This window comes from Ursus maritimus, unplaced genomic scaffold (genome assembly GCF_017311325.1).
Source record: "Ursus maritimus isolate PB19 unplaced genomic scaffold, ASM1731132v1 scaffold_28, whole genome shotgun sequence".
Taxonomy (NCBI): domain Eukaryota; kingdom Metazoa; phylum Chordata; class Mammalia; order Carnivora; family Ursidae; genus Ursus; species Ursus maritimus.
The window spans coordinates 25,281,200-25,302,898 of NW_024425341.1; the positions used below are offsets into that span (position 1 = coordinate 25,281,200).

The 21,699-nt window shown below is 47.3% G+C and overlaps 1 protein-coding gene across 1 annotated transcript in view; it reads right to left on the bottom strand.

Moving 5' to 3' along the window:
- Positions 1-21,699, bottom strand: part of ARHGEF10 (Rho guanine nucleotide exchange factor 10) — an 89,817-nt gene that overhangs the window by 56,532 nt on the left and 11,586 nt on the right. The window contains exons 4-10 of the mRNA XM_040643178.1: positions 21,329-21,616; positions 18,695-18,755; positions 14,181-14,257; positions 11,810-11,866; positions 5,211-5,374; positions 3,107-3,223; positions 426-540 (exon numbers count right to left, since the gene is read on the bottom strand). Coding sequence (XP_040499112.1) covers positions 426-540; positions 3,107-3,223; positions 5,211-5,374; positions 11,810-11,866; positions 14,181-14,257; positions 18,695-18,755; positions 21,329-21,616 — 879 coding nt within the window. The remainder of the gene's footprint in view (positions 1-425; positions 541-3,106; positions 3,224-5,210; positions 5,375-11,809; positions 11,867-14,180; positions 14,258-18,694; positions 18,756-21,328; positions 21,617-21,699) is intronic.

A 21,699-nucleotide genomic window follows, 5' to 3' on the forward strand; every position in this document is an offset into this window, starting at 1 on the left:
AAAAGAATAAAGTTGCTGAGAATCCAGACTGACTGGGGTCCCAGGATACCCGAGGGGATTTCGGGAGGGAAAGCAGAGAGTGAAGGCCCCAGGGCAGGGGTTCATGAAGGGCTGGTGTGCTGAGAGGAGACAACAGAAAGAGAAGTGAAGTCTACCACCCACGAGAATTCATGTAACTTTCTGCTGTCTGGTGTGTGTGTGTGTGTGTCCATCCGTCCCTGAGCTACTGCACAGATCCGAGCACGTCTTCAGCTGAGAGAGCACGCCCTCCCCCCATCTGGGAGAGGAGACCCAGGTGGCCCGGCTAAGTCAAAACCCCAGCGACAAGCGCGGTGCTGAGGGGGTTGTGCGTGACAAGCCGGTAGCTGCACTCCACGCCACCAACATGCTGTGTGACGGAGCAGTCTGCAAGCAGGACCACACACCTGAAGCCAGGAAGGACCTGGTCCGAATGAGGGAGCGGCCTCTCTTCACAGCGGCCTTCGTCTTCTCGAGCCCATCCTTTGTGCCCTCCTTGGCGGCCTTCATGAACTTCTGCATCTGCAAGAAGAGGGGGAAATGTGAGAAGTGGCACCGTCGATAAAAATCCACTTACCGCTTTTATTCTATTTTAAAAGAATACTGTCAAGTAGCTTGGTCTTAAAACATCCCCTGAAGTTGGCTTTGTGACCGGGGAGAGCTCACTTGCTTGTTGCGTGTGTGTGCGTGTGCGTCGCTTGGGCCACATTTTGTGTGGTTAACAAAAAAAAAGAAAGAAGGAAAGAAAGAAAAGCGAACTTGAACAACCAGCCCTTCCTCGACCTGGCGGGGGTGGGTCTCCCGCTGCATGCAAGGTCAGTCTCCATCGTTCCCGGGATGACTCACAGACACAAGAGACTCTGCAGAGGCAGAGGCAGAGAATGAAGAGCACACACAGTTACGCGGCGGGCCCAGGTCAAGGGCGCACGCAGGACACGGCACGACAGCCCCCCAGCTGCCCTCCTGAGCTCCACGCGGAGGCAAGTCCAGCGGCTTACAGGGGCGCACATGGGCTGCTCGGGCTGTGGGCTGCGTGAGTGGACACAGACGGAGGACAGCCCCACTTCCCCCCAGAGTGCCGTGTCGGGGTTCTGGCGCCCTGAACCCAGAGTCCAAGCACACACGCACACCGGCTGTCGGGGCTCAGAGCCACAATGACCTGCTTTGGCATATCACCTTCCTTATTCTTGAAAACTCTAAGGTCTGAGGTATTAACCATCGGGGTCCAAGTGATTTTTTTAGAGAAACCCCAGATGGCCTCCTCCAGACAAACCAGCATCCAGTCCAAAGGACCTCCACACTGCCTGCCGCCCTGGTCCTCCTGCCGATTCCCTCCTAACGCCGGAGAGATTTCAACCCTGTCTCCACCTCCCTGCACCCAGGCCCACTTGCCCTGCCTGTGTGTCTCAGGGCCGGATCATCAGGGTCCCCTCTGGGTCCCACCTTAGGGGTGGCGTGTGCTGGTGTCAGACACGCACCATGGCCCTGGCTGTTCCTGCGCGTCCTCTAGTCCCCTGAGCCTCAACCAGCTGCACCAAAACCACGTCCACACTCGCTAGCCGGGACCCTGCTCCAGCCTCCAGCACGGCCACTGCGGGCTCCTCTGACACCGACGTCCCTTCTTCCCCCTCCTAGGGACACGCCCTTCGCTGCACGCACCATCTCTCCTGGCCAGCCGCTGCCGGGCCTCCACCCTGCACTCCCCCAGTGCTCATCTGCCTGCAAGGCGCCTCTGCTTTGTCTCCTGACCCACACAGCCTTCCTAGACCTCACTCTTTCTTACCCTGGACCGCTAAGCCTCGATCTTCAGCTAGACCCTGGTCAGGAACCCTCAGATAAGAATCAGAGAATTGCTAACACACGACCGAGGGGAGCCAACCTGCAAAGTACCAGCAGCAATGAAGACCCAGGTTCTGGGGAGCTGTGATGCCTGTCCCAGATCACACAGCAGCCGGGAAACAGAGCCAGGCCTCCCGACCCATGCTAATGTCTGTTTCTTATTGGATGAAGGGGGTTGGGTTGGTCTGGCCCTAATTACTTACACCCCATCTCATTTTTCCCTGCTTCCTAACACATGCTGCTCGCCCCTCTCACTGCCTACTTCCTGCACCTGCTTCCAAACTCCTCCACCGAGCTGGCCTCCTTCATGACTCCCCCATGACCAATGACTGAGCTCACGGTTCTCTGGAAAATCGCAACGACCGACACTCCCATGTGACCTGCTGCCTTGGATTCTTGGATTCCGGCCAGAGGATGACCTGAAGGAAGTGATGAGACTCCCAGAGTTTTGCTCCTGCCGTGGGAAGCCCAGGACACAAGAACACTCTGGAATTAAGCAGGTAACTATAACGGAAGACATTTCTAAGTGAACATCTATTTTCAGTTAGACGCCATTTAACACATACAAACAAATCACAAAACATTGGGAGGACAGAAGACCTACTGGGCGTGAACGTTACTTGACAGTGCCCTTTTAAAACACATCTGCAAGGACTGACCGCCACCACGTTCAAACCTAGCGGTTCTCGAACTTGCCGGTCTCAGGAACCCTTTATACTCGTAAAAGTACCGAGGGCCCCACAAGCTCTGTCCATCTGGCTTTCACTGGTCTACGTTTACTGGATAAAAAGTTAAAATTGAGAAAAATATGGAACTTTAATGAACATTCATTTAGAAATAATAATAAACCTACTCTGTTATCAAAGCAGCACGTTCATGAAAAATCGTTGTATTTCCCACACGACCGGATAGGTGGTGCTGTTGCGCACGTCTGGAAATCTCTCGCTCATCAGAGAGATGGCGGATCCCACGTGCCAGGGACTGTGGGGTCACAGACATAGGTGAGCCTCGGGAACACTGCCGTCCCCATGTAAGAGAACGAGAGACAGAAGGGTAGACACTGTCTCAGCATGAATATGAGCCCGCCACGTGGGCCTTGGTGACACCTGGAAGCCCAAGACCACACTCTGAGAACCACTGTTCAGATAGAAAGGGCCAACTGAGTAGCCGTGGTGCTTCTTTTAAAAAGCACGGCCCATTTCTGAATAAGCATTTTCAACGCAGCTGGTCAAAAAATGAACCACACTACCTTCAGTTCCTGTCTCTGCTTTAGCTGCTGAATCTCTGTGGCTCCCACCGTGTTTGCCATCAAAGCTCTCATCTTTTTCTCATAGTGGTCCTTGAAACGGGTTAGGTCATGGGAAAGCTACAGCATAAAGAGATACAATCTTTTCACAAAGACGCTCCTTTCGGTACTTTGAGACAGTCTTACGTTGAGAGGACGTGGGGGCGGCGTCTGGGGGACCCCACGCCCCACGGGGAGCCCCTAGTTCTGGCCCACCAACTCCTGAGAGATAAAAACGAGGAAGCCAAACATGTGGGGCAAGGAGGCGACTTTGGATGAGCCAGACTGGAAACTTTTCTATGCCAGACAAGAGCGAATATGGGAACCAAAGGATCTGGGACGTCATTCACGTGCATTTTGATGACTTTAAAACGATCAAAAATGTAAGTAAAAAATGCATAAAATTATTCTTTTGGGTCAGCACCAAAGCGGAAGATACCCGAGTTGAAGACTGCCCTCCATGCAGGGCTGCATCATTTGGGAATGGGGAGCCCAGATTGTTAAGACTCCAAACTGACCTGACGTCATCTCAGCTGATGGGGGAGGGGAGAAATCCTGTCAAACACTGTCCACGTGATCACACGTCTTGGATACGGAAACCAAGGCCTGAAGGCTTCTTCAGCGAATGTTTCCCATATCAACCCAGGAAAAGACACTTTAAGCAATTTTCATTAAAAATGTGGACTTTTTTGAGTTGACTTGTCAATAACTTCAGAGTGTTCAGTAGGCCGTTTTAAAATCATGACTTAAAACGAGAATGCCTAGTCCTTCCCACGGCCCTTCCATCTTGCTGGCCGGGCTCCCAGCTGCCCTCGGGTGCGGCCGCGCTGGGGCAAGGGAGGGAGGAGGATGCCCACACTGACTATCCCGCACTCGTAAGCCACCTTGTGGGCCGTTCACCTGCTGAGGAGCAGCCTTTCACTCGGCATTCCGGGGGGTCTGCCCAGGAGCGGGGTTCTACTCAGAGGGCAAGGAAGGCGGTCTTTCAGTAAGTGTGTGACACCCGGCCTGCCAACAGAAGGAAACTGAAGAGTGTTTTACCCACTCTTCCGAGCGCCCGTGCACAGCTCCCCGGTCTCAACGTAAGCCCAGAGTGGCAGGCGCATGGCGTCAATCCGACTACGGCTTCCCACGCTAGTTAGTCCCAGCTGTGCTCACTGCCAGTAGAGGGGTCCAACGAAAGGCTGTAACGACGTGAGGTGCTCGGGCAACCTTCACAAAGCGGTAGGTTCTTCTGAGCTTCACGAAGCCAGTTCACAGAGTATGAGAACACTAGGTGACCCGTAACCACATGCAAGCCGGACATACGTGGCCACAGTCAAGAACCCCCCCCCACCCCGGCTCTGCTTACTGGGTGCGGGCGGGGCCAGTGATCTACCCACACTGTCACAGTCTGCATCAACAGAGTCACACGGGCCAGCCTCCATGTGCCTGTGGCCTGATGCTCAGCCTCACACAGAAAGCACGTGAAGCCTGCAGACACGTCTGTGAACCTGAGTGCAGATCACCCCTTTCACAAACGACCAGAGCCCAACAACCAAGAGCAAACGGCACAGACACGCACCGCTGAAAACCACACATCTCAGTAAGAGGACCCGCTCGACAAAAGTGCTTCTGGGTCCCACATCTGACCACCACCCAGTTCTAGAATTCACGCTCCTGATCTCTTAAGTTCCTCCTTAGACCCTGACCTCATGAGTCACGCACATGTGTGCACACACTCCACTCAGGACAGATACCCCGGCAGCTCAGGGGCTCTGTCCTTCAACCCCATCTGCGTCTCACAGAGACCCGACGCCGTCCACTCAGGGGGCACAGAAAGCCGTGACTGCACAAACACAAATAATGCAGAGAGTGGTCACTTAGGGCCTTCTGAGCGTGTTTATAAAAACTTCCTGCTATGACTATACACACGAGGTAAAACCAGAGACCCCTTCCCTACTGCTTACACCTTCCTCACACTACGTACCAACATCTTAAACATTTAAAGAGTATGGAATGCAAAATTTAAGTCCTGTTCACGTGCTAACAGGAGATACGCTGTCTCTCACACAGACTTAACACGTACTTGCTTCTTGTGGTTGCTGCGCAGGAAGGACCTGGGGACCCCGTTCTTGCACTCCGAGTCACTCTGCTCCTCGTAGCTTTCGAATTCACTGGAGCTCCATCCATACTCCAAAGAGCTATTTCCACCTTCCTCTCCATTCTCAACGTCGTCATAAATCATTTCATCTGAGGGCAAAAATGCCAAAATGAAATAAAAAATGCAGAATTTGCTAGTTACGGGTTTGCGCGTGTCTGTTGTTTCACCGTATCCTCGAGCGCTGGGGGCTGGAAGCATATCAGACCCCTGGGGGCAGTGCAGAGCCCCGGGCAGGCTCCCCTCCAGGACGGGGGCGGCGATGTGCAGGGTTGGACAGAGCACCAGTGAACCCCCAGCCCCAGGTGCATCCTAAGGGCCACTGGTCTCTAAGAATCTGCCAGAATTATACCAAATAACTTGTTGGCCATGAAGACAAATGTACAGAATATAAACAGATTAGATGAATAGAAGGTAGATGTATAGATGATGGAGACATTCAAATACGACACAAGGGAAGCTCACAGGAAACAACTAAAATTTTGCCTTTGTCAAGAAACAACAATTGTTGGAGAGGATGTGGAGAAAGGGGATCCCTCCTACATTGTTGGTGGGAATGCAAGTTGGTGCAGCCACTCTGGAAAACAGTGTGTAGGTCCCTTAAAAAGTTAAAAATTGAGCTACCCTATGACCCAGCCATTGCACTACTGGGTGTTTACCCCAAACATACAGACGTAGTGAAGAGAAGGGCCATATGCACCCCGATGTTCATAGCAGCATTGTCCACAATAGCTAAATCGTGGAAGGAGCTGAGATGCCCTTCAACAGATGACTGAATTAAGTTGTGGTCCATATATACAATGGAATATTACTCAGCTATCAGAAAGAACGAGTTCTCAACATTTGCTACAACATGGACGGCACTGGAGGAGATAATGCTTAGTGAAATAAGTCAAGCAGAGAAAGACAACTATCATATGATTTCTCTCATCTATGGAACATAAGAACTAGGATGATCGGTAGGGGAAGAAAGGGATAAAGAAAGGGGGGGTAATCAGAAGGGGGAATGAAACATGAGAGACTATGGACTCTGAGAAACAAACTGAGGGCCTCAGAGGGGAGGGGGTGGGGGAATGGGATAGGCCGGTGATGGGTAGTAAGGAGGGCACGTATTGCATGGTGCACTGGGTGTTATACGCAACTAATGAATCATCGAGCCTTACATCGGAAACCGGGGATGTACTGTATGGTGACTAACATAATATAATAAAAAATCATTAAAAAACAATTTTGCCTTTGTGCTAACAATGGTCTAATAAATCTTATAACCTATTACTGCTTTTAAAATGTTTTAATCACATCAGTCATTTCATAATTAGTAATGAACACAGGTCTATGCCACCAAATACAAAGGGATCTTTATAGTTTAAAAATTCCAAAGGCTTTAATTCCCATCTTTTACTCCATAATCTGTATTCTGCAAAAGTGAGTTCACTGAGCCCAGCTGCCTTATCGGTACTCCCATAGCAAGGAGAAAGTCTTGACATTCATCACCAATTAATCTGCTTCCTTTCTAATAGGTGCAAAGGCCACAGATCCACGAAAAGTAACTCTGTGATACGCCTTGACTAATACAAAAAAATGCAATGGAACAGAAAAATACAGATGGGTTTCCTATTTTCAGTGCCGTGCTGCTGGTGACGGGACTTTCTGAGAATGAAAACGTCATTCTACAAACTTCCAGGGTTATCAGTGTCTCTCTGATTTCTATTACTTATTAAACACATGAGCATAAATGGCTATTTCAGATGAACTTTCTCAGGTACAAGTGACTTGTTAAAAGTAATTTCTGCTTAAATTATCACCGAAGGACAGTACAAAGTTAGATAAAAGATGGCATTTCCATACCTGAAAATACATTCACATTTCTTGATTAAATTTATTCCATATGCATCCTCCACTGACCTCTGTAATAAAACTTGGCCTTAAAACTCTTCAGTAATTAAACCTTGATCAATAGATTCTTTAGGGCCAAGAGCAAGCTTTGTATATATAATGATACTTAAAAGCAAATTTGCTTTCACTGGAAATGAAAAATACATAGGAATTTGTCACTTTGAAAATTCCTGTAATATTTCAGATTACCCTGGCCTTGCATGACATCCACTGGATTCAGATTACTTCTAGAACATAAGACGAATCCAAATCTCTGGTTAAAAGAGCTAAGGAGTTAAATGTCATCTGGGTAAAACCCAGCAATATTTGAAAATGAGCTCACTTTCCAGGAGCCGCAGCGCATGGTTCAGCGTGCCTGAAGGACGCCTACCATGACCACCAACTGGGCAGTGGGTCAACAGGGCAGGTGGGTTCTGGGGATGCAGCCAGACTCTGGCTTAGCTGCCATGCAAGTCAGGGCCAAGAGCCATCCTGACAACAGCAGCTGGCCATGAGTGGAAGGACCTGGTGACCCGCCACGGACCCTTCAGCAGGGGAGGCACCCACACGTGCCGGTGTGTGCCTGGGCACCGTTCCCCCAGCGCGGTTCACGAGTCCCGAAGCTGCCAGATTAGCACACCGTCGTCCCATCACCAACCCCTCTGGACCTCGGGCTACTCTGTCTGCAGGAAACAGTCTGCACACATAGCATGGCACGTGGTGCCCGTACCTACAGTAAGATTCCCAGAGTGGTCCCAGCTCTGGGGGGGCAGCTGAGGGCCCCTGCTCGTCTGTGAGCCCTGCTCTCGGGTCAGCTGGATGGCTTGTCCATCTCAGGAAAGTAAGTGCCATCACAACCCCAGGCGCAATGGACCCCCTTTAACTTAGGGACGTTACCACTCAGTGGTCAGGACGTGTGAAAATAATGCTGCTCCACGTTCTGGAAAAGGCAGTGCTAGCTGGGCCTCCCCCCTCCACATACTGAAATTTCAAGGGCTCTACAGCGTCTTGTTAACTACAGAGGACTGATGGTTTGTGAACTGTGAGGCCCTGTGGAGTTCCTGGATGCAGAGGGTGATGCTTTCTGACCCTGGAAAGTAAACGCAGTCACCTGGCACATGTTTCTCCCCCAGGCGTGAAGGGAGAGCTGGTTTCCTTGGCTGAGTTATTCTGGGCAGCAACCTTGTTACCTGCCCTAGGCCAGGACTGTGGTGGGGGTGGCCACACCAGCCCGTGAGTGTGCTTCGTACCACTAAACAGTACACACTGAACTGGATAAAATGGACAATTTTATGTAGTGTGCACTTTACCACAATTAAAAAATATATAGATGGTTATCATCATATGTCATGAGAAAGTCTTCAGTATCTTCCCAGTATTGTGACAGAACTTCACCTTAAATGGCTATATCTTGCGCAAAGCTCATAGGCCTCTGCTCTCCCTTGGACACATCCGTGTCTCCACAGTTCACCACACAGCCGATGTCCTAGACAGCTTGAATTCTACAATTATACTCACAAGGAACCTCACAGATTTAGAGCCAGGGCACACATCAGGGCCCTGCAGGCAGTCCTCACAGGGACACAGCTGGCTCTCCCCAGAATGGCTGCCACCTAGGGAGACTACTGGTAGACCTCTTGTTGGTGTTTTGGTGTTGGAGGCCTCCTATCACCCCTTCTGTGCTGGGAAAGGCCGACCTGGTAGCATAAATAACCCAAAAATAAATTTCAAACCTGTTTTTTACAGAAACCAGTCTTTAATACCCACTTTCTTTGCAGCATGCATTTAAATAGATACCTGGAAGCACATCCCTTCGTAAGCACTTGAGTTAAATTTACAAAGGGACCCAAATGTTAAGTGTCCGTCTCCCTCAATGTCGGAATCTTGAGGGCAGAGACGGCTCTGTTGGCTGAACGTAGATCAGTGCTCAGTATGTGACAGCGTCCAAACGCACTGTGGAATGAACACATTACCACGTGCTTCTAACTCTCCATCATTTAGTGCATTGGATGCAGATTACAAGAACACGTCCTTTGTTAGGCTGAGGATCTTTCCTTCTGTCATGAGTTTTTAACACTGAATGGCCATAGAATCTTATCAAGTGCATTTTAAGCATCTATTGAGATGAACATAAGGTTTATGTCCATTAGTCTGTTCCTGTGGAAAAGATGGTAAAAGAACCTGCTAATGTTAAGGGATCCATGAACACCTGAGACCTCCTAAAGGGTTGAGGTTGGCTTTAGCTTGTTTGTTGGGATACTGCTGGATTTTATTTCTTTCCATTTTCATTCGGATGTTCAGCATCACCCCTTTGGGTGAAGGGGGTTATAAGCTGATACTAAGACCCGGAAGTGAGTTACCTGCTCCTGTCTTCAACTATCCATTGGAACTGTGTGTAGAGCACAGGGGCTGTCTGTCCCCTGATGGTTTGGCCACTCTGAGATGAGAACACTGGTCTTAGTGGGCTGTCTGGCACATTAGTTAAGCAATTAATTCTATATCAGGAATCATTATGCATTAATGTTTTTTACCTCGGATGCAGTCCAAGTGTTTAAACTGATTGATACCAAGTTGTTTCTAGAATCCCTTCATGGTGTTTATCAGTTTCTACTGCAGTTTCTTGCTCCTGATCAGTTTTTCCTTCCCTCCTTCCTTCTCTCTCCTCACAATACTATCCTTTCTTCCCGACACTACCAGAGGCTGGTCTATTTTCATATTATTTTTAGAAAACTGTTCTCTGGTTCTGTTGATACTATTGTTTTCTGTTAATCACTTTTGCTGTTACCATTTTTATTTCCTTCTATTTTCTCTGAGTTTACTCTGCTTTTCTTTTATATAACGGAGTTGGATGCTGGCTCATTATTTTTCCATGTTCTTTGATTAACAAATGCCGTTGTGTCTATAATTCATTATTTTAAATCTATCCCGTAGGAATTTATGTAATATTTTCATTAGTATTCAAATCAAAATATTCCTAATTTCCATTCTGCTTTCAGCCTTGTCTATGAGCTAGGTACTAGTGTTATTTTTTAACATTCAAATGTTTCTTTTTATTGATTTTTTTAAAAATAAGGGAATGAGGCCTGAATACCAATTCTTTGGCATTTGTTAATATTTGCTTTGAGGAATGGTATATAATTTTTATAAATATCCCATGTGTTTGAAAAAAATGCATTCTGAAGCTACTAGCTTCAGGGTTCTATATATTACCTTTAGGTTTATCGTATACTGTGCTCTTCTGCAGTTTACTCATTTCACATCCGGTCTCCATGACAGTGGAAGGAGCTTTCTTAAAACACCCCACTCCAATTATGAACTTAGCTAGCGCTGATTATAGCTCAGTCCTATTTACTTTATACCTTTGGAGACTGTCTTGTTGGGTGTACACAAGTTTAGAACCGGTACAGCTCTCTCTCGTGAAGGACTCCATACCTAATATTTTATACCCCAACACTCACTATATTGGAGTAATACTAGCTATATTTTGGCTGGAATTGGCCTTATATTTCTTCTTCCATCCATTTACTTACAAATGTTTTTTATCCTTATACATCTTTCATAAAAATACACGCCGAGCTCTGCTATTTTACCCAACCTGAGAATGTCTTTTCTGGGCAATTGGACTCAATTTATATTTACTACAAAAAGCAATATATTTAGACTAATTTTTGCCATCTTTTTTCATACTATTTGCCATACTCTCCTATTTTACATTTTCTTGCTTTCTACCAGATTGGGTTTTTTCCTACGGGGTTAGAAGTGAAATAATCTGTTTCTATTCTTTAGTGGGTTGCCCGTAAATGCAGACCCAGCCTATCACAGCAAAAAAACACACAATCATTATTTATACCCTCTTCCTGCAGTTCCTGGTGCAGAACGTCAGCCACCCCTCCATATGACAGGTACACTGCCTAGGGCTTTAGCCCCGCCCTGCGGTCACACCCGGGAAACGGAACTGTACTGTTAGTGCTGTCTTAATCAATGCTTGCTCAGATTCATTCACAAGGTCATTGTTGGCTCTCTGTTCTTTCTGCAGCTCATTACGTTCAGTACCTTTTTCCTTGAAACGCAACATGGAATAGTTTTTAGAGTCTGAGTGGTAAATCTCCCCAATCTTTATCTGATATTGCCTTTGTCCCCCTCTTTTTAAACACTTGTGTTCTGATATGAGTGGACTGAGTTGTGCTCAGCGGTTCAAGTGTATGTGCCTGGGTATGGATTCAGGCTTGACCCTGCTTTTGATTTTGTATTTCTACAATCTGAGAACGTACATCATTCTTTAATCCTGGAAATGTATTAGTACTTCCTTCTATTTTCTCACTTAAGTCATTTATTATACATATGCTAGTTCTTATAGCTTCCATGTTTTTTACCTTTCTGTTCGTATTTTTCGCATCATTAACTCTTCCTGCTTCTTTCCATGAATCAATTACCCTAAAGTGCCCTAACAGAACCACACACACCTACGTGCACAGACCAACGCTCCCCCCCATGATATCAGTGAGACACTACACAACATACAAAACACGAAATAAAACACATAAAAGCTGTGTATCTAGGGATTGTGTGCACACGAACTGATCATTTTTTACACCCAGAAGGAAACACTGGTAGACTGAATCCTCTAAAATTCAATTACAGACAATTCAAACCTGGTTCAGAGTCTGAATTTTCTCTTGGCACGTCATCATAAATGGCTTCTTCTGGATCTGGAATAAAAAGAGGGAAACATTAGGGGCGCCTGGGTAGCGCAGTCACTAAGCGTCTGCCTTCGGCTCAGGGTGTGATCCTGGCGTTCTGGGATCGAGCCCCACATCAGGCTCCTCCGCTGGGAGCCTGCTTCTTCCTCTCCCACTCCCCCTGCTTGTGTTCCATCTCTCGCTGGCTGTCTCTCTCAAATATATAAATAAAATCTTAAAAAAAAAAAAAAGAGGGAAACGTTAAAAACCAACCAAGACCACCCAAGTACAATTTACACTGTTTAGGACCGCAGCCTCCTATGATGCTGTAATTATTCAGAAAGTTAGTCTGTAAGGGCTAATTGGTGATAACCTACCAAAACATAAGTATTACTTTTGGGACAGGATGTTTTCTTGGGATTGAAGGATGACACTACACGAACCAGCTGCAAAATCTCTCCAACAGGGAGTTTTGTGGTTTCTAGACCAATTTAGTCCATTATTTTGTGTTCATCTATGTATCTCTGTGTGGCTCTTTAAAAATATTTTTAAGTTTACGAAGTTAATGTGTTCCGATATGCAAAAAAATGCAAAGGTGCTGTACACAGTTTCAGAAATAACGGGACAGCTCAAGTGGGGCTATATTAAAAGGAAACTGTTAAAATAAACCCATCGTTCCATGATATTCTGAACCTCTGGCTAGGAAAAGCAGGCTTAAGCAAGGGTGCGAAGGTTCACCTGTTAGGGTAAAATCTCTCCAACTATATTATGTGGAACATTCGTGTCCTATGAAATTATAACAAGCTTTCTTAAGATAAAGCGAGGACCCTCCACGGGCAAACTACTCAGTGTACACTGAATGAGAAGGTCACGTACAAGAGCATGTGTGAAACCAGAAATGCATTTAAATATTTGTAAGAGTTCAGGCCTCACGTGGAAATCAACCACACTACAAAGTCACTGGTGACTAAGCAACAGCAAGAAAATGAGCTAAATACACTGAACACTTCCTCTGACATTGAGCCACTGTTGCACTACGGGAGCAAATTCGGGAACGCTCTTCATTCTCTTGCTGCTGTCAAGCCCCCGTATGATAGACGCTTGCTTCCTTGTAATATTAACTGCAACCACGGTAAGCATTTCTACTCCTGTTAGATAACGTGAGGGATGCTTGTCTGTGGACCCTTGGAAAACACAGCTGTGAACGCACAAAGCCCGCTTACGTGCGGATTTGTTTTTGATGTCTGCAGTACATTCCGCAAATGTATTTTCACCTTTTTATGATTTTTCTAATAACATTTTTTTCTCTAGATTATTATAAGACTGCAGTATATAACACATACATAAAATATGGGTTAGTTGACTGTGTATGTGATCTGGAAGGCCTCCGGTCAACAGGAGGGCTATTATTAGTGGTTAAGTTTTGGGGGAGTCGAAAGTTATACCCAGATTTTTAATGTGTTATTCTAATTAACTGCCACTTATGTAACAAAACAAGTAAATGGGAGAAAGTCAGACAAATTTTACTCTGGAAATAACATTGCTAGAGAACTGGAAGATATTAACCTCATCCTGTAATGATCCCAATTTGGCAGCCCCCAGCAGAATCATCTATTTATGCTAAGTTCCTTGTTTCACAATGCCATAATTAAAACCAGAATGACACATTCCAGGAGATAATTTAATAATTAGGAGACAGTTAAGACAGTTCTCCCTTGGAAGTCAATCATATAAAATAATTATACAAAAATTAGTGAGCCAGTGGATAATAAAGAGATAATTAGAAAAGCCACCTTTACTTTTCTTTAAAAATTAAAAATCATATGTGGTTAAAAATAGCTCAGCTTTCTCAACCACATGTGGAACAGAAGATCTGGTATGCCATCTGGACGGTGGGCTGGCTTAACCAGCCACCCACCCCGTTTTCAAAATGGTAGCATGAGAAAGCATCTTAGAATCCCAAGAAAAATACCTGGTTGATGTCTCAGTGGTGACTTGCTGTCTAAGGGCCCGGGTCAAAGCATCAGTTCCCCAAATGTAGGACTATCATGACAAAAGCCAAACACTGTACGAGGAAGAAGCAATGAGGAACACATACGTGCAGGGACGGGGCGAGCGGAGACGGTCCGACAGGATCTAAAGAAGGGCTGCAGAGAGTGCCGGGTCAGCCCTGGTCAGTACGTAAGCTAAATGAACACACTGCTAAGTGTTCCATCAGAATAGGACCTGAGACTCATCAGCAGAACCTGACAAAAACACACGGTCCCCCGGGGCGGCATCCCCACAGAGCGCGGCGAGGATCCCGGGGCGGCCCTGCCAGGTTCCTGGTGACAGCGGTACCTACTCTCCATCCACGCGGTGTTGGCTGGGTCCGCAACCCAGCGGGCGAGCGCACTGTCCTCCTTATGCACCCGGTCGTCGCTAAGAGAAAACAAAGCACAGAATCACAACAGCGGAATGCTGCCCATCATGAGACCGCTGGATGTCCCCAAAGGGTACAGACGCGTCACCGTATGTACATTCTATGTTTCCCCAGAGATTATCACAGATGCTCTGTGCTGAGCATCCTGTCTTCTGAGCTGCTGCCCGTGCACTTCACAGTACGACAAGCCTGCTCACACCCACAGTCTGGACCCGTGTACAAGGACCCAAGTGTGAGATTCCCACCATACCTTCCCGCTCTGCTTTCTCAGGGCACCCTGTAAAATCAACAGAGTAAGCCCTTGACAAGCTAGTGACCTCTGCTCCACTCTTACCCAGTAAGTGACAGGTGCTGGTGGCCTGGCTCCGTATCTACGGGAGCAGAGGATGCCCTGCCCCCAGCTCACTGCACCACCCCGGTCCTGGGATGTGCACGGCATAGATCTGGTGACCAGGCTGCCTTTGTGCCAAAGTTATGCCTTCCATCAGTCACCCCGGGGTTTTCACTCCCCACACCGGTCACTGGGAGGCTGAGGGAGCTACATGTGGACACTTGCGGAGGCTTCTGCCCCCTCACTCAGCCGGTCCTAATCTGCACATTCCCAATTTAACAGCCCAGCTGCGGCATCTCAACACAGAGCCCAAGTTCAAACTTTCATGCCTGGCTATCCAGGAGTGCCCTCGAAGGCCCACCATATGCACAGCATCACAGACACGAGAAGACATGAAGTCCCTGTCCCAGAAGACCTGAACTGTCTTCCGGTTTTCCACCAGAACTTCTCAAGGGTCAGTTAGGTGTCAACGGGCCTTCGGGGCCTCCAGGAACAGGTTAGTGGGAGAAAGCGACATCACACCACCAGAAATTAACAATGCTCACGACGTGACTGGTGGTGTGCTCACAGAGCGGGCCCCGGGGGCCAAGCCACGGGTCTCACAGAGGGACGGGGACGCTGTCTTGCAGGCAATGGCAGGCCGCCGCAATGAGATCAGATTCACTCAACAGATGAAGCGCCACCTTGGGGAGAGGGACACAGCACTGGGGAGGGTCTCAGCGGCACGCACAGGAGCACGCTGCAAGGAAAAACTCGGTGCTGCGTAAAGCACTTCCCGGAAAGGGAGAGAGCCGGGAACGCCGGTCAGCACCCCGAGATGAACACAGGGCGCTCTGCAGACCGTCCATATGGATAAAAGAATCCTTAATACGGAGTTGATGCCACACTTCACAGTAAGTGACAGAGGTGGTGGGGGTTACTGCCGGGTGGTCTCTTCCATTACCATCATTTTTGTTTGTTTGCTATTAGTTTTAATAGTTAAATATTTGCAAGACTGAGAGGCCAGGGAAGATGATAAAGGTCTTCAAATTGTCCAGATCACAGACACTAGCTCCTGGAGGATGTGTTGTGGGTGTGCGTGAGGAAATAAGTGGAGTCAGTCCTGCACTTAGTCGAAGAATTTGTCACATTAAAAAAAAAATATTCTTACACTTTTTAAGTCTAAGATTACATCAAAATAACATTAAGTAAAAAAGGAGAAAATCTGAAGCAAGTATGGATGATATTTTAAACTATTCCTGAGTGTTTCCATAAGTTTAAACAAGGTCGCACTTTGGAAAACAGTTTGAGGTTACCCTCTCACGTCGTTTCACCTCCTTTAGGTTCTAACAAATCATCCCTTCAGCAGATATATTTCTCATCATGAAGTTTAGATTACCAGTGATAATGTGCCCCCCACTCCTCTTTCGTTATATACAGACCATGATTCTAATGAAGGGTCTTGAGTGGATCTACTTGGCGACACACGTAATGTAATCTAGGTAGAAAACCCTGCAAGTGTGTACCTTCCTCCAGAGATCACACTCATTTTGGGAGGAGAGCACCTTTGTACTTTCAGAGGCCGGCCTACTGTCAGAAAGGAAAAGCCAAGTGAGTGTGAGAACAGCAGACCGAGACCAAGGACTCCCAGCTGCGTGCATGAGTCCACATGCCCGAGACAGGACCCCGCACTCTCGCTGTCTGCTTTGCTGTTACTCTATCTCTGATGCCTAGCACGTGCCGGGCACGCGGTAAATACTTGGTAAATTAAGATACAACTAACTGAGCTAAAAGGTAACAAACAAACACACCCACCATGCACCAAACACAATACCAGGCCAGGTGGTAGACATTCTAACACGTGGTAAAGGCTGGTCAGACAGAATGGCCTTGAACTGATCAAAGGTTACAAAAAACAAAGGAGATTATAAATTGATAAAAGGTTCAGTACAACAAGAAGATGTAACAATTATAAACACACGCACAGCTAACAAAGGAGCCCCAAAATAAATGAAGCAAAAATGCACAGAACTGAAGACAGAAATAGACGGTCTCACAATGATAGCTAGAGACATCAATCTAGCACTTCCAGTGATGGAACCATCAGGCAGCAGACCCGTAAGAACACCACAAATCAACCAGACCTAACACACCGTTCAGAACGTGCCACTCAACCTCACAGGCTAAACAGAGAACTCTTAGAAGAAAACATGGCGAGAGGGCTTCAGGACACTGGATTTGCCAACCACTTACTGGATAGGACACCAAAAGTACAGGCAATATAAAAGAAAAAAATACATAAGTTGGACTTTATCAAAATTAAAAACTTTTATACAAAGGAAACTACCAAGAGAGTGAAAGGCAGCCCACAGAATGGGAGAAAACATTCACAAATCACGTAACCAATAATGGATTAATATTAATACTAATAAAGAAGACCTACAACTCAACAAGAACAAAAAACTGAATTCAGGAAAAAGTAAAGGACTCAAAAGACGTTCCTCCAAAGAAGACATACAAATGGGCAACAGGACATGAAGTGGCGCTCACATCATCAGTCACCAAGGAGATGCACACCAAAGCCACCACGAGGACCATGCCACACTCAGTGGCATGACTATAATCTTTAAAAATGGAAAATAACTTAGGTGATCTTATGGAGAAATCGGAACTTGTACTGCTGGTGGGAATGTAAAATGGCACAGCCCCTGTGGAAGACAGTTTGCTGTTCCTCAAAAAGTTAAATAGAGACTCATCGCAAGACCCAGCAGTTCTGCTCCCAGGTATAGAGCCAAAGGAATAAGGAGCAAGGACTCGGATGCTTGTACACCAGTGTTCACAACAGCATTATTCACAAGAGCCCAAACGTGGAAACTACCCAAGAGTCCACTGAGAGGTCAATGTGTACTCACAAAGGAAGAATGTTCAGGCTTGAAGAGGAAGGCCATCTGGACACATCTTACAAGACGGGGGAGTCTTGCAAACATGATGCAAAGTGAAATAAGTCAGACACAAAAGGACAACTACCGTGATTCCAATTACATGAGTTAGCTAGATTAGGCAAACTCGTAGAGACACAACACAGAATGGAGATTCTCTGGGTCTGGAGGTAGGGGAATGGTAAATTACCACAGAATGGGTAGAGTTTCCATTTAAGAAGATGAAAAATGCTGAAAGTAGATAGTAGTGATGTTGGTACAACACAGTAAATGCACGAGATGCCACTACATTTTATATGGTTAAAATGGCAAAATTTTATGTTATATAGATTTTAACACAATTTTAAAACAGACGATGCAATGTACCAAAACCCACAGGACAGTACACTTGAAACAGGCATGGTGTGCAATTATACCTCCATAGAGCCGCCCAATAACACCACACAGGCCCACCCACCATGCGCCCAGCACACTGCCAGGCTAACGCTTGGTAAACCTGGTCTTTAACTTTGCAGAATTCTTAGCTCGACAGCAGAAGAGGACACTCAAAAAAACAGTGAGGGCACACAGCAATCAGCTTTAAAGCAGATGTGCCTACACAGCTCTGGAAGAATGAAAGAGGGAATTTTATAAAATGGGACATTTAGGCAGGGTTGTGAAATGGAAATAGGAGTTCACCTGGAAGATGGGATTTTTCCCAGGCATCCCAGGCAGATGACATAGCATTTCTGAAGGCAAGTGGCATGAAAGAAAGATCTAGAATCCTCAAATCAGTTTGGAGGATTCTGGATGAAAGGTGGGTTAGACACACTGTAAACACACCCCCACCCAACCCACCACAGGATTCTAAGACCCTCTACAATGCTAAAGCACACAGAGTGAAAGCTACACGGAGCCCGAGGAGCGCCGCGCCCTCCTGGTCTACCTGCCTGTGCATTCAGATGGCCTGTCTTTCCACAGAACACGAACACCTTGCAGAGTCCTCGTATTCCGGAGAACCCACGACGGTACAGAAGACAGAGCTGCCCAGGACCTGGGAGGGGCGGGTGTCGGGCTGGGGCCAGGCCTGGTCTGTTGACCACCTCACAGCACCGAGGGCGGGCGGGGCAGCACCTCGCACCACTGCACTCCACATCTCAGGGAAGGGTCGTGAACTCAGAGCACGTGTGGAAAATTAATAAACGTACCTGTTCGTTGGATCCTCAGAACTTAAGGAATTAACCTGGCTGTCTTCTACTTCCTGTGTTTCTGTGAGGAAAGAAAAAAATTCACACGGTTCTAGGCTTAGGGTAAAATACATACGGAGTGGCTTTTTAGCCTTAAAATGGTTTTATAATTTTTTCAATGATAAGCTTATCTTAGCATAAAAATGATTACCTGGTAGATTTAGAGTTTTTTCAGGTCTTAAATAAGATGTATTTAAAATAGGATTGCAGTAAAAAGCGATATCCAAAAGCCCTCTGAAACAGCTGGAATTAAAATGGTACCCCAAAGGAATCAAGCTAGAGTGACAAAACTATTTTTTCTCATTCTTAACTTTTCACGGAAATTTACAATTGTCATTTATTTGAACGTGTGTCTAAATGGCAGCCTCCAAAGATTCTCAAGGGAGAAAGAGTTATGTTCATGATACCTGACAACCAACCTTTCATATACTCATGTACATGTGCACACACTTACACACAAACTCACACACATGCACACACTTATGCGCGCGCACACACACACACACATATATGCCTACACACACAGTCTGTCACACGTGTCCTGGCTGATGGCTGTTCTCCCACCTCTGGGTTTGGTTTACCAAGAGGGTGATGAGCTCAGGACAAAAGGACATGTGCTCAACCAAGGCCCAGTGGGTAATGGCTACGCTGGGAAACTGTCCATAAAAAGACTTTAAGAAAGGATTGACGGGGTTCCACACAAGCATTCTCGAACACTTTCAAACTGCTCAACAGTTGACTCCAGGTGCACAAGAGCTGTGCTCAGTATAATTAGCTCGCAGACCTCACCCATAAAAATGGTCCCCTGATCCTGATAAATACTAGCAAATACCCTTCCTCAGTAGCGGGGAGCTCCCTGGCAGTGCAGCAGGGACCACACAGACATGAACTCATTGCGTTCTCAAGGCCACTGAACTACGGTAGGCATCTCCCGAGGATCACACGTCAGGTCAGAGGCAGGGTCAGGATTTTAACTCAAACCTGCACCCCTTTCCAAAGACTGCTCTTCCCGCCACACCACTCTGCCCCAAAGAATGACCCACAGGACCTCCCAAAAGACAAAAGCTATTCGACAAAGTCATTGAAGAAAGGACATTAATTGGCAGCAAACACACTTCACACCATAATTATTTTCCCTGTGGCTGGGACGAGGGCACCACTACTCATCCCTGAATGCACACCACCCAGGCCTCATCTTGACTGCCCACCCAAAACAATGCTTTCTTTCCCTGGGCTCCCCTTTCAAGAAAGGAGATGCACCCCAATGTTACTGTCTGCTCAGACACAAGAACTTGGATAAGGGGAGGTCAGGAGAAGGTGAGCATACTCAGTTGTTCTCTCTCTGGCCACACCAACTGCTCATCCTTTATTGTTCTGGAAAGATCTGGAAGCTCGTGCCAAGAAGCACGGCACCATGAGTTTCTGGCCATTGGAGGACCACTAAAGAACAGAAGGGGAACCTCGGAATCTTTTTTCAAACTAGGTTTTGGGCAGGGAGGAAGAGAAGGGGTTTTGGCTGTTCCTGTGTCTGAGGGCCGTGTTCCAGGTGAGGTGGCCTCCGTACTAGGGAGCTTGTGCCCCTGCAGAGCCAGGAGGCCCCCCATGTCCATGGGAGAACCACAAGGTGCACAGCAGGCCACCAGCACAGGTCCGATGCCCGGACCCCAGCCTCACACTGCACTCCAGGCTTTCCTCAAGACCTCAGGAAAGAGCCTGGTGCACCTGTTTATCTTTAAAGGCTCAAGAAACAAACACAGACCCAGGATCTGGGGACTTACAATAGTGTTTATTATGATAGGGTTTTATTAATGGCTCTAGGATAACAGCACAAAAAGAAGCCAATGGTTTTTAAATATGCTAATTTACTTAAAAATAAATTAGTGTTCAATTATTTACAGTAACCAAATGATCTGAAAATAAGCAAATTACTTTAATGTAAGAACGTGTTCCTTAATCTTTTTTTAATTGCATAATCTACTTCCTTATTTTTAAATCGTTCTTACTCTTTAGACTACAAAATATGAACAGCATGGTTGATCCTGGTGAATTTCCAAGATTTCTGCCAAATACAACAGGAAAACATATGGGGAAACATCGACCCTGAAAACCTCGTGTGGTTTCCCAATATAAATTCAAGATTTTCTTTTAAGATTTCTTTGTCTCCATTGTGATTAACAGGGGAGGAAAGAACCCGTTTACTGAAATCTCACATAATCCGAGTTATGATTCTGTGTCTGCGGGGCCTCTAGTCCCTCAAAACCCCTATGCCTGGGGCAGTCCCCGTGGCATGTCTGGGACAGAGAGCACGGATTTCAGGGAGAGAAGACAAACTCAGCTGGACTGCGTTCACGGGGTCTGCTCTGAATAGAACACACTGCACTTTGCTGAAGGGGGACAGTGTTGTACTCTCAGCAGCCCCGGACACCTGGGCCCGCAGCAGAGGCGGCAGGTGCCAGCAGCCTCAGCCAGGAGCAGGTGCACCGGCGACTCCATCTCGGTCTGCTCCGGCGGCTCTAACCTAACACCAAGGACGGCAGGTCTTAGGAATAACAGACATCCATTGCCGGCGGTACGCGAGAGGAGGAGGAGCGCTACCTTCCTCGTCCAGGGACGCGGCACGGACGACGACAGGGCTGGAGTAGGCTGGCAGGAGCAGCGGCAAGTTGCAGGGCACGGCGTAGCCACAGGGCACGGGCACCGAGTACCCGCTGGCCACAGGCTGGCTCGCGCCATCGTCCTCAGCATCTGGGTCTGGGGGCGGGGGCTGCTCCTCCTGGAAGGGCGTGATGTCAATGACGGAGTAGGGGTTGACTCTCGTTGGGACCTCAAGGGTGGTGGGTTCCACCGGGGCGGCCGTGTCTGTTCCCATCCCAACTTCACCTCCTGGAGGCAAACACACACGCATCAACGGGGAGCGCCGCCGACCTGCCCTCCTGGGCCGGAGGCGAGAAGGGGGTGGAGGGCCC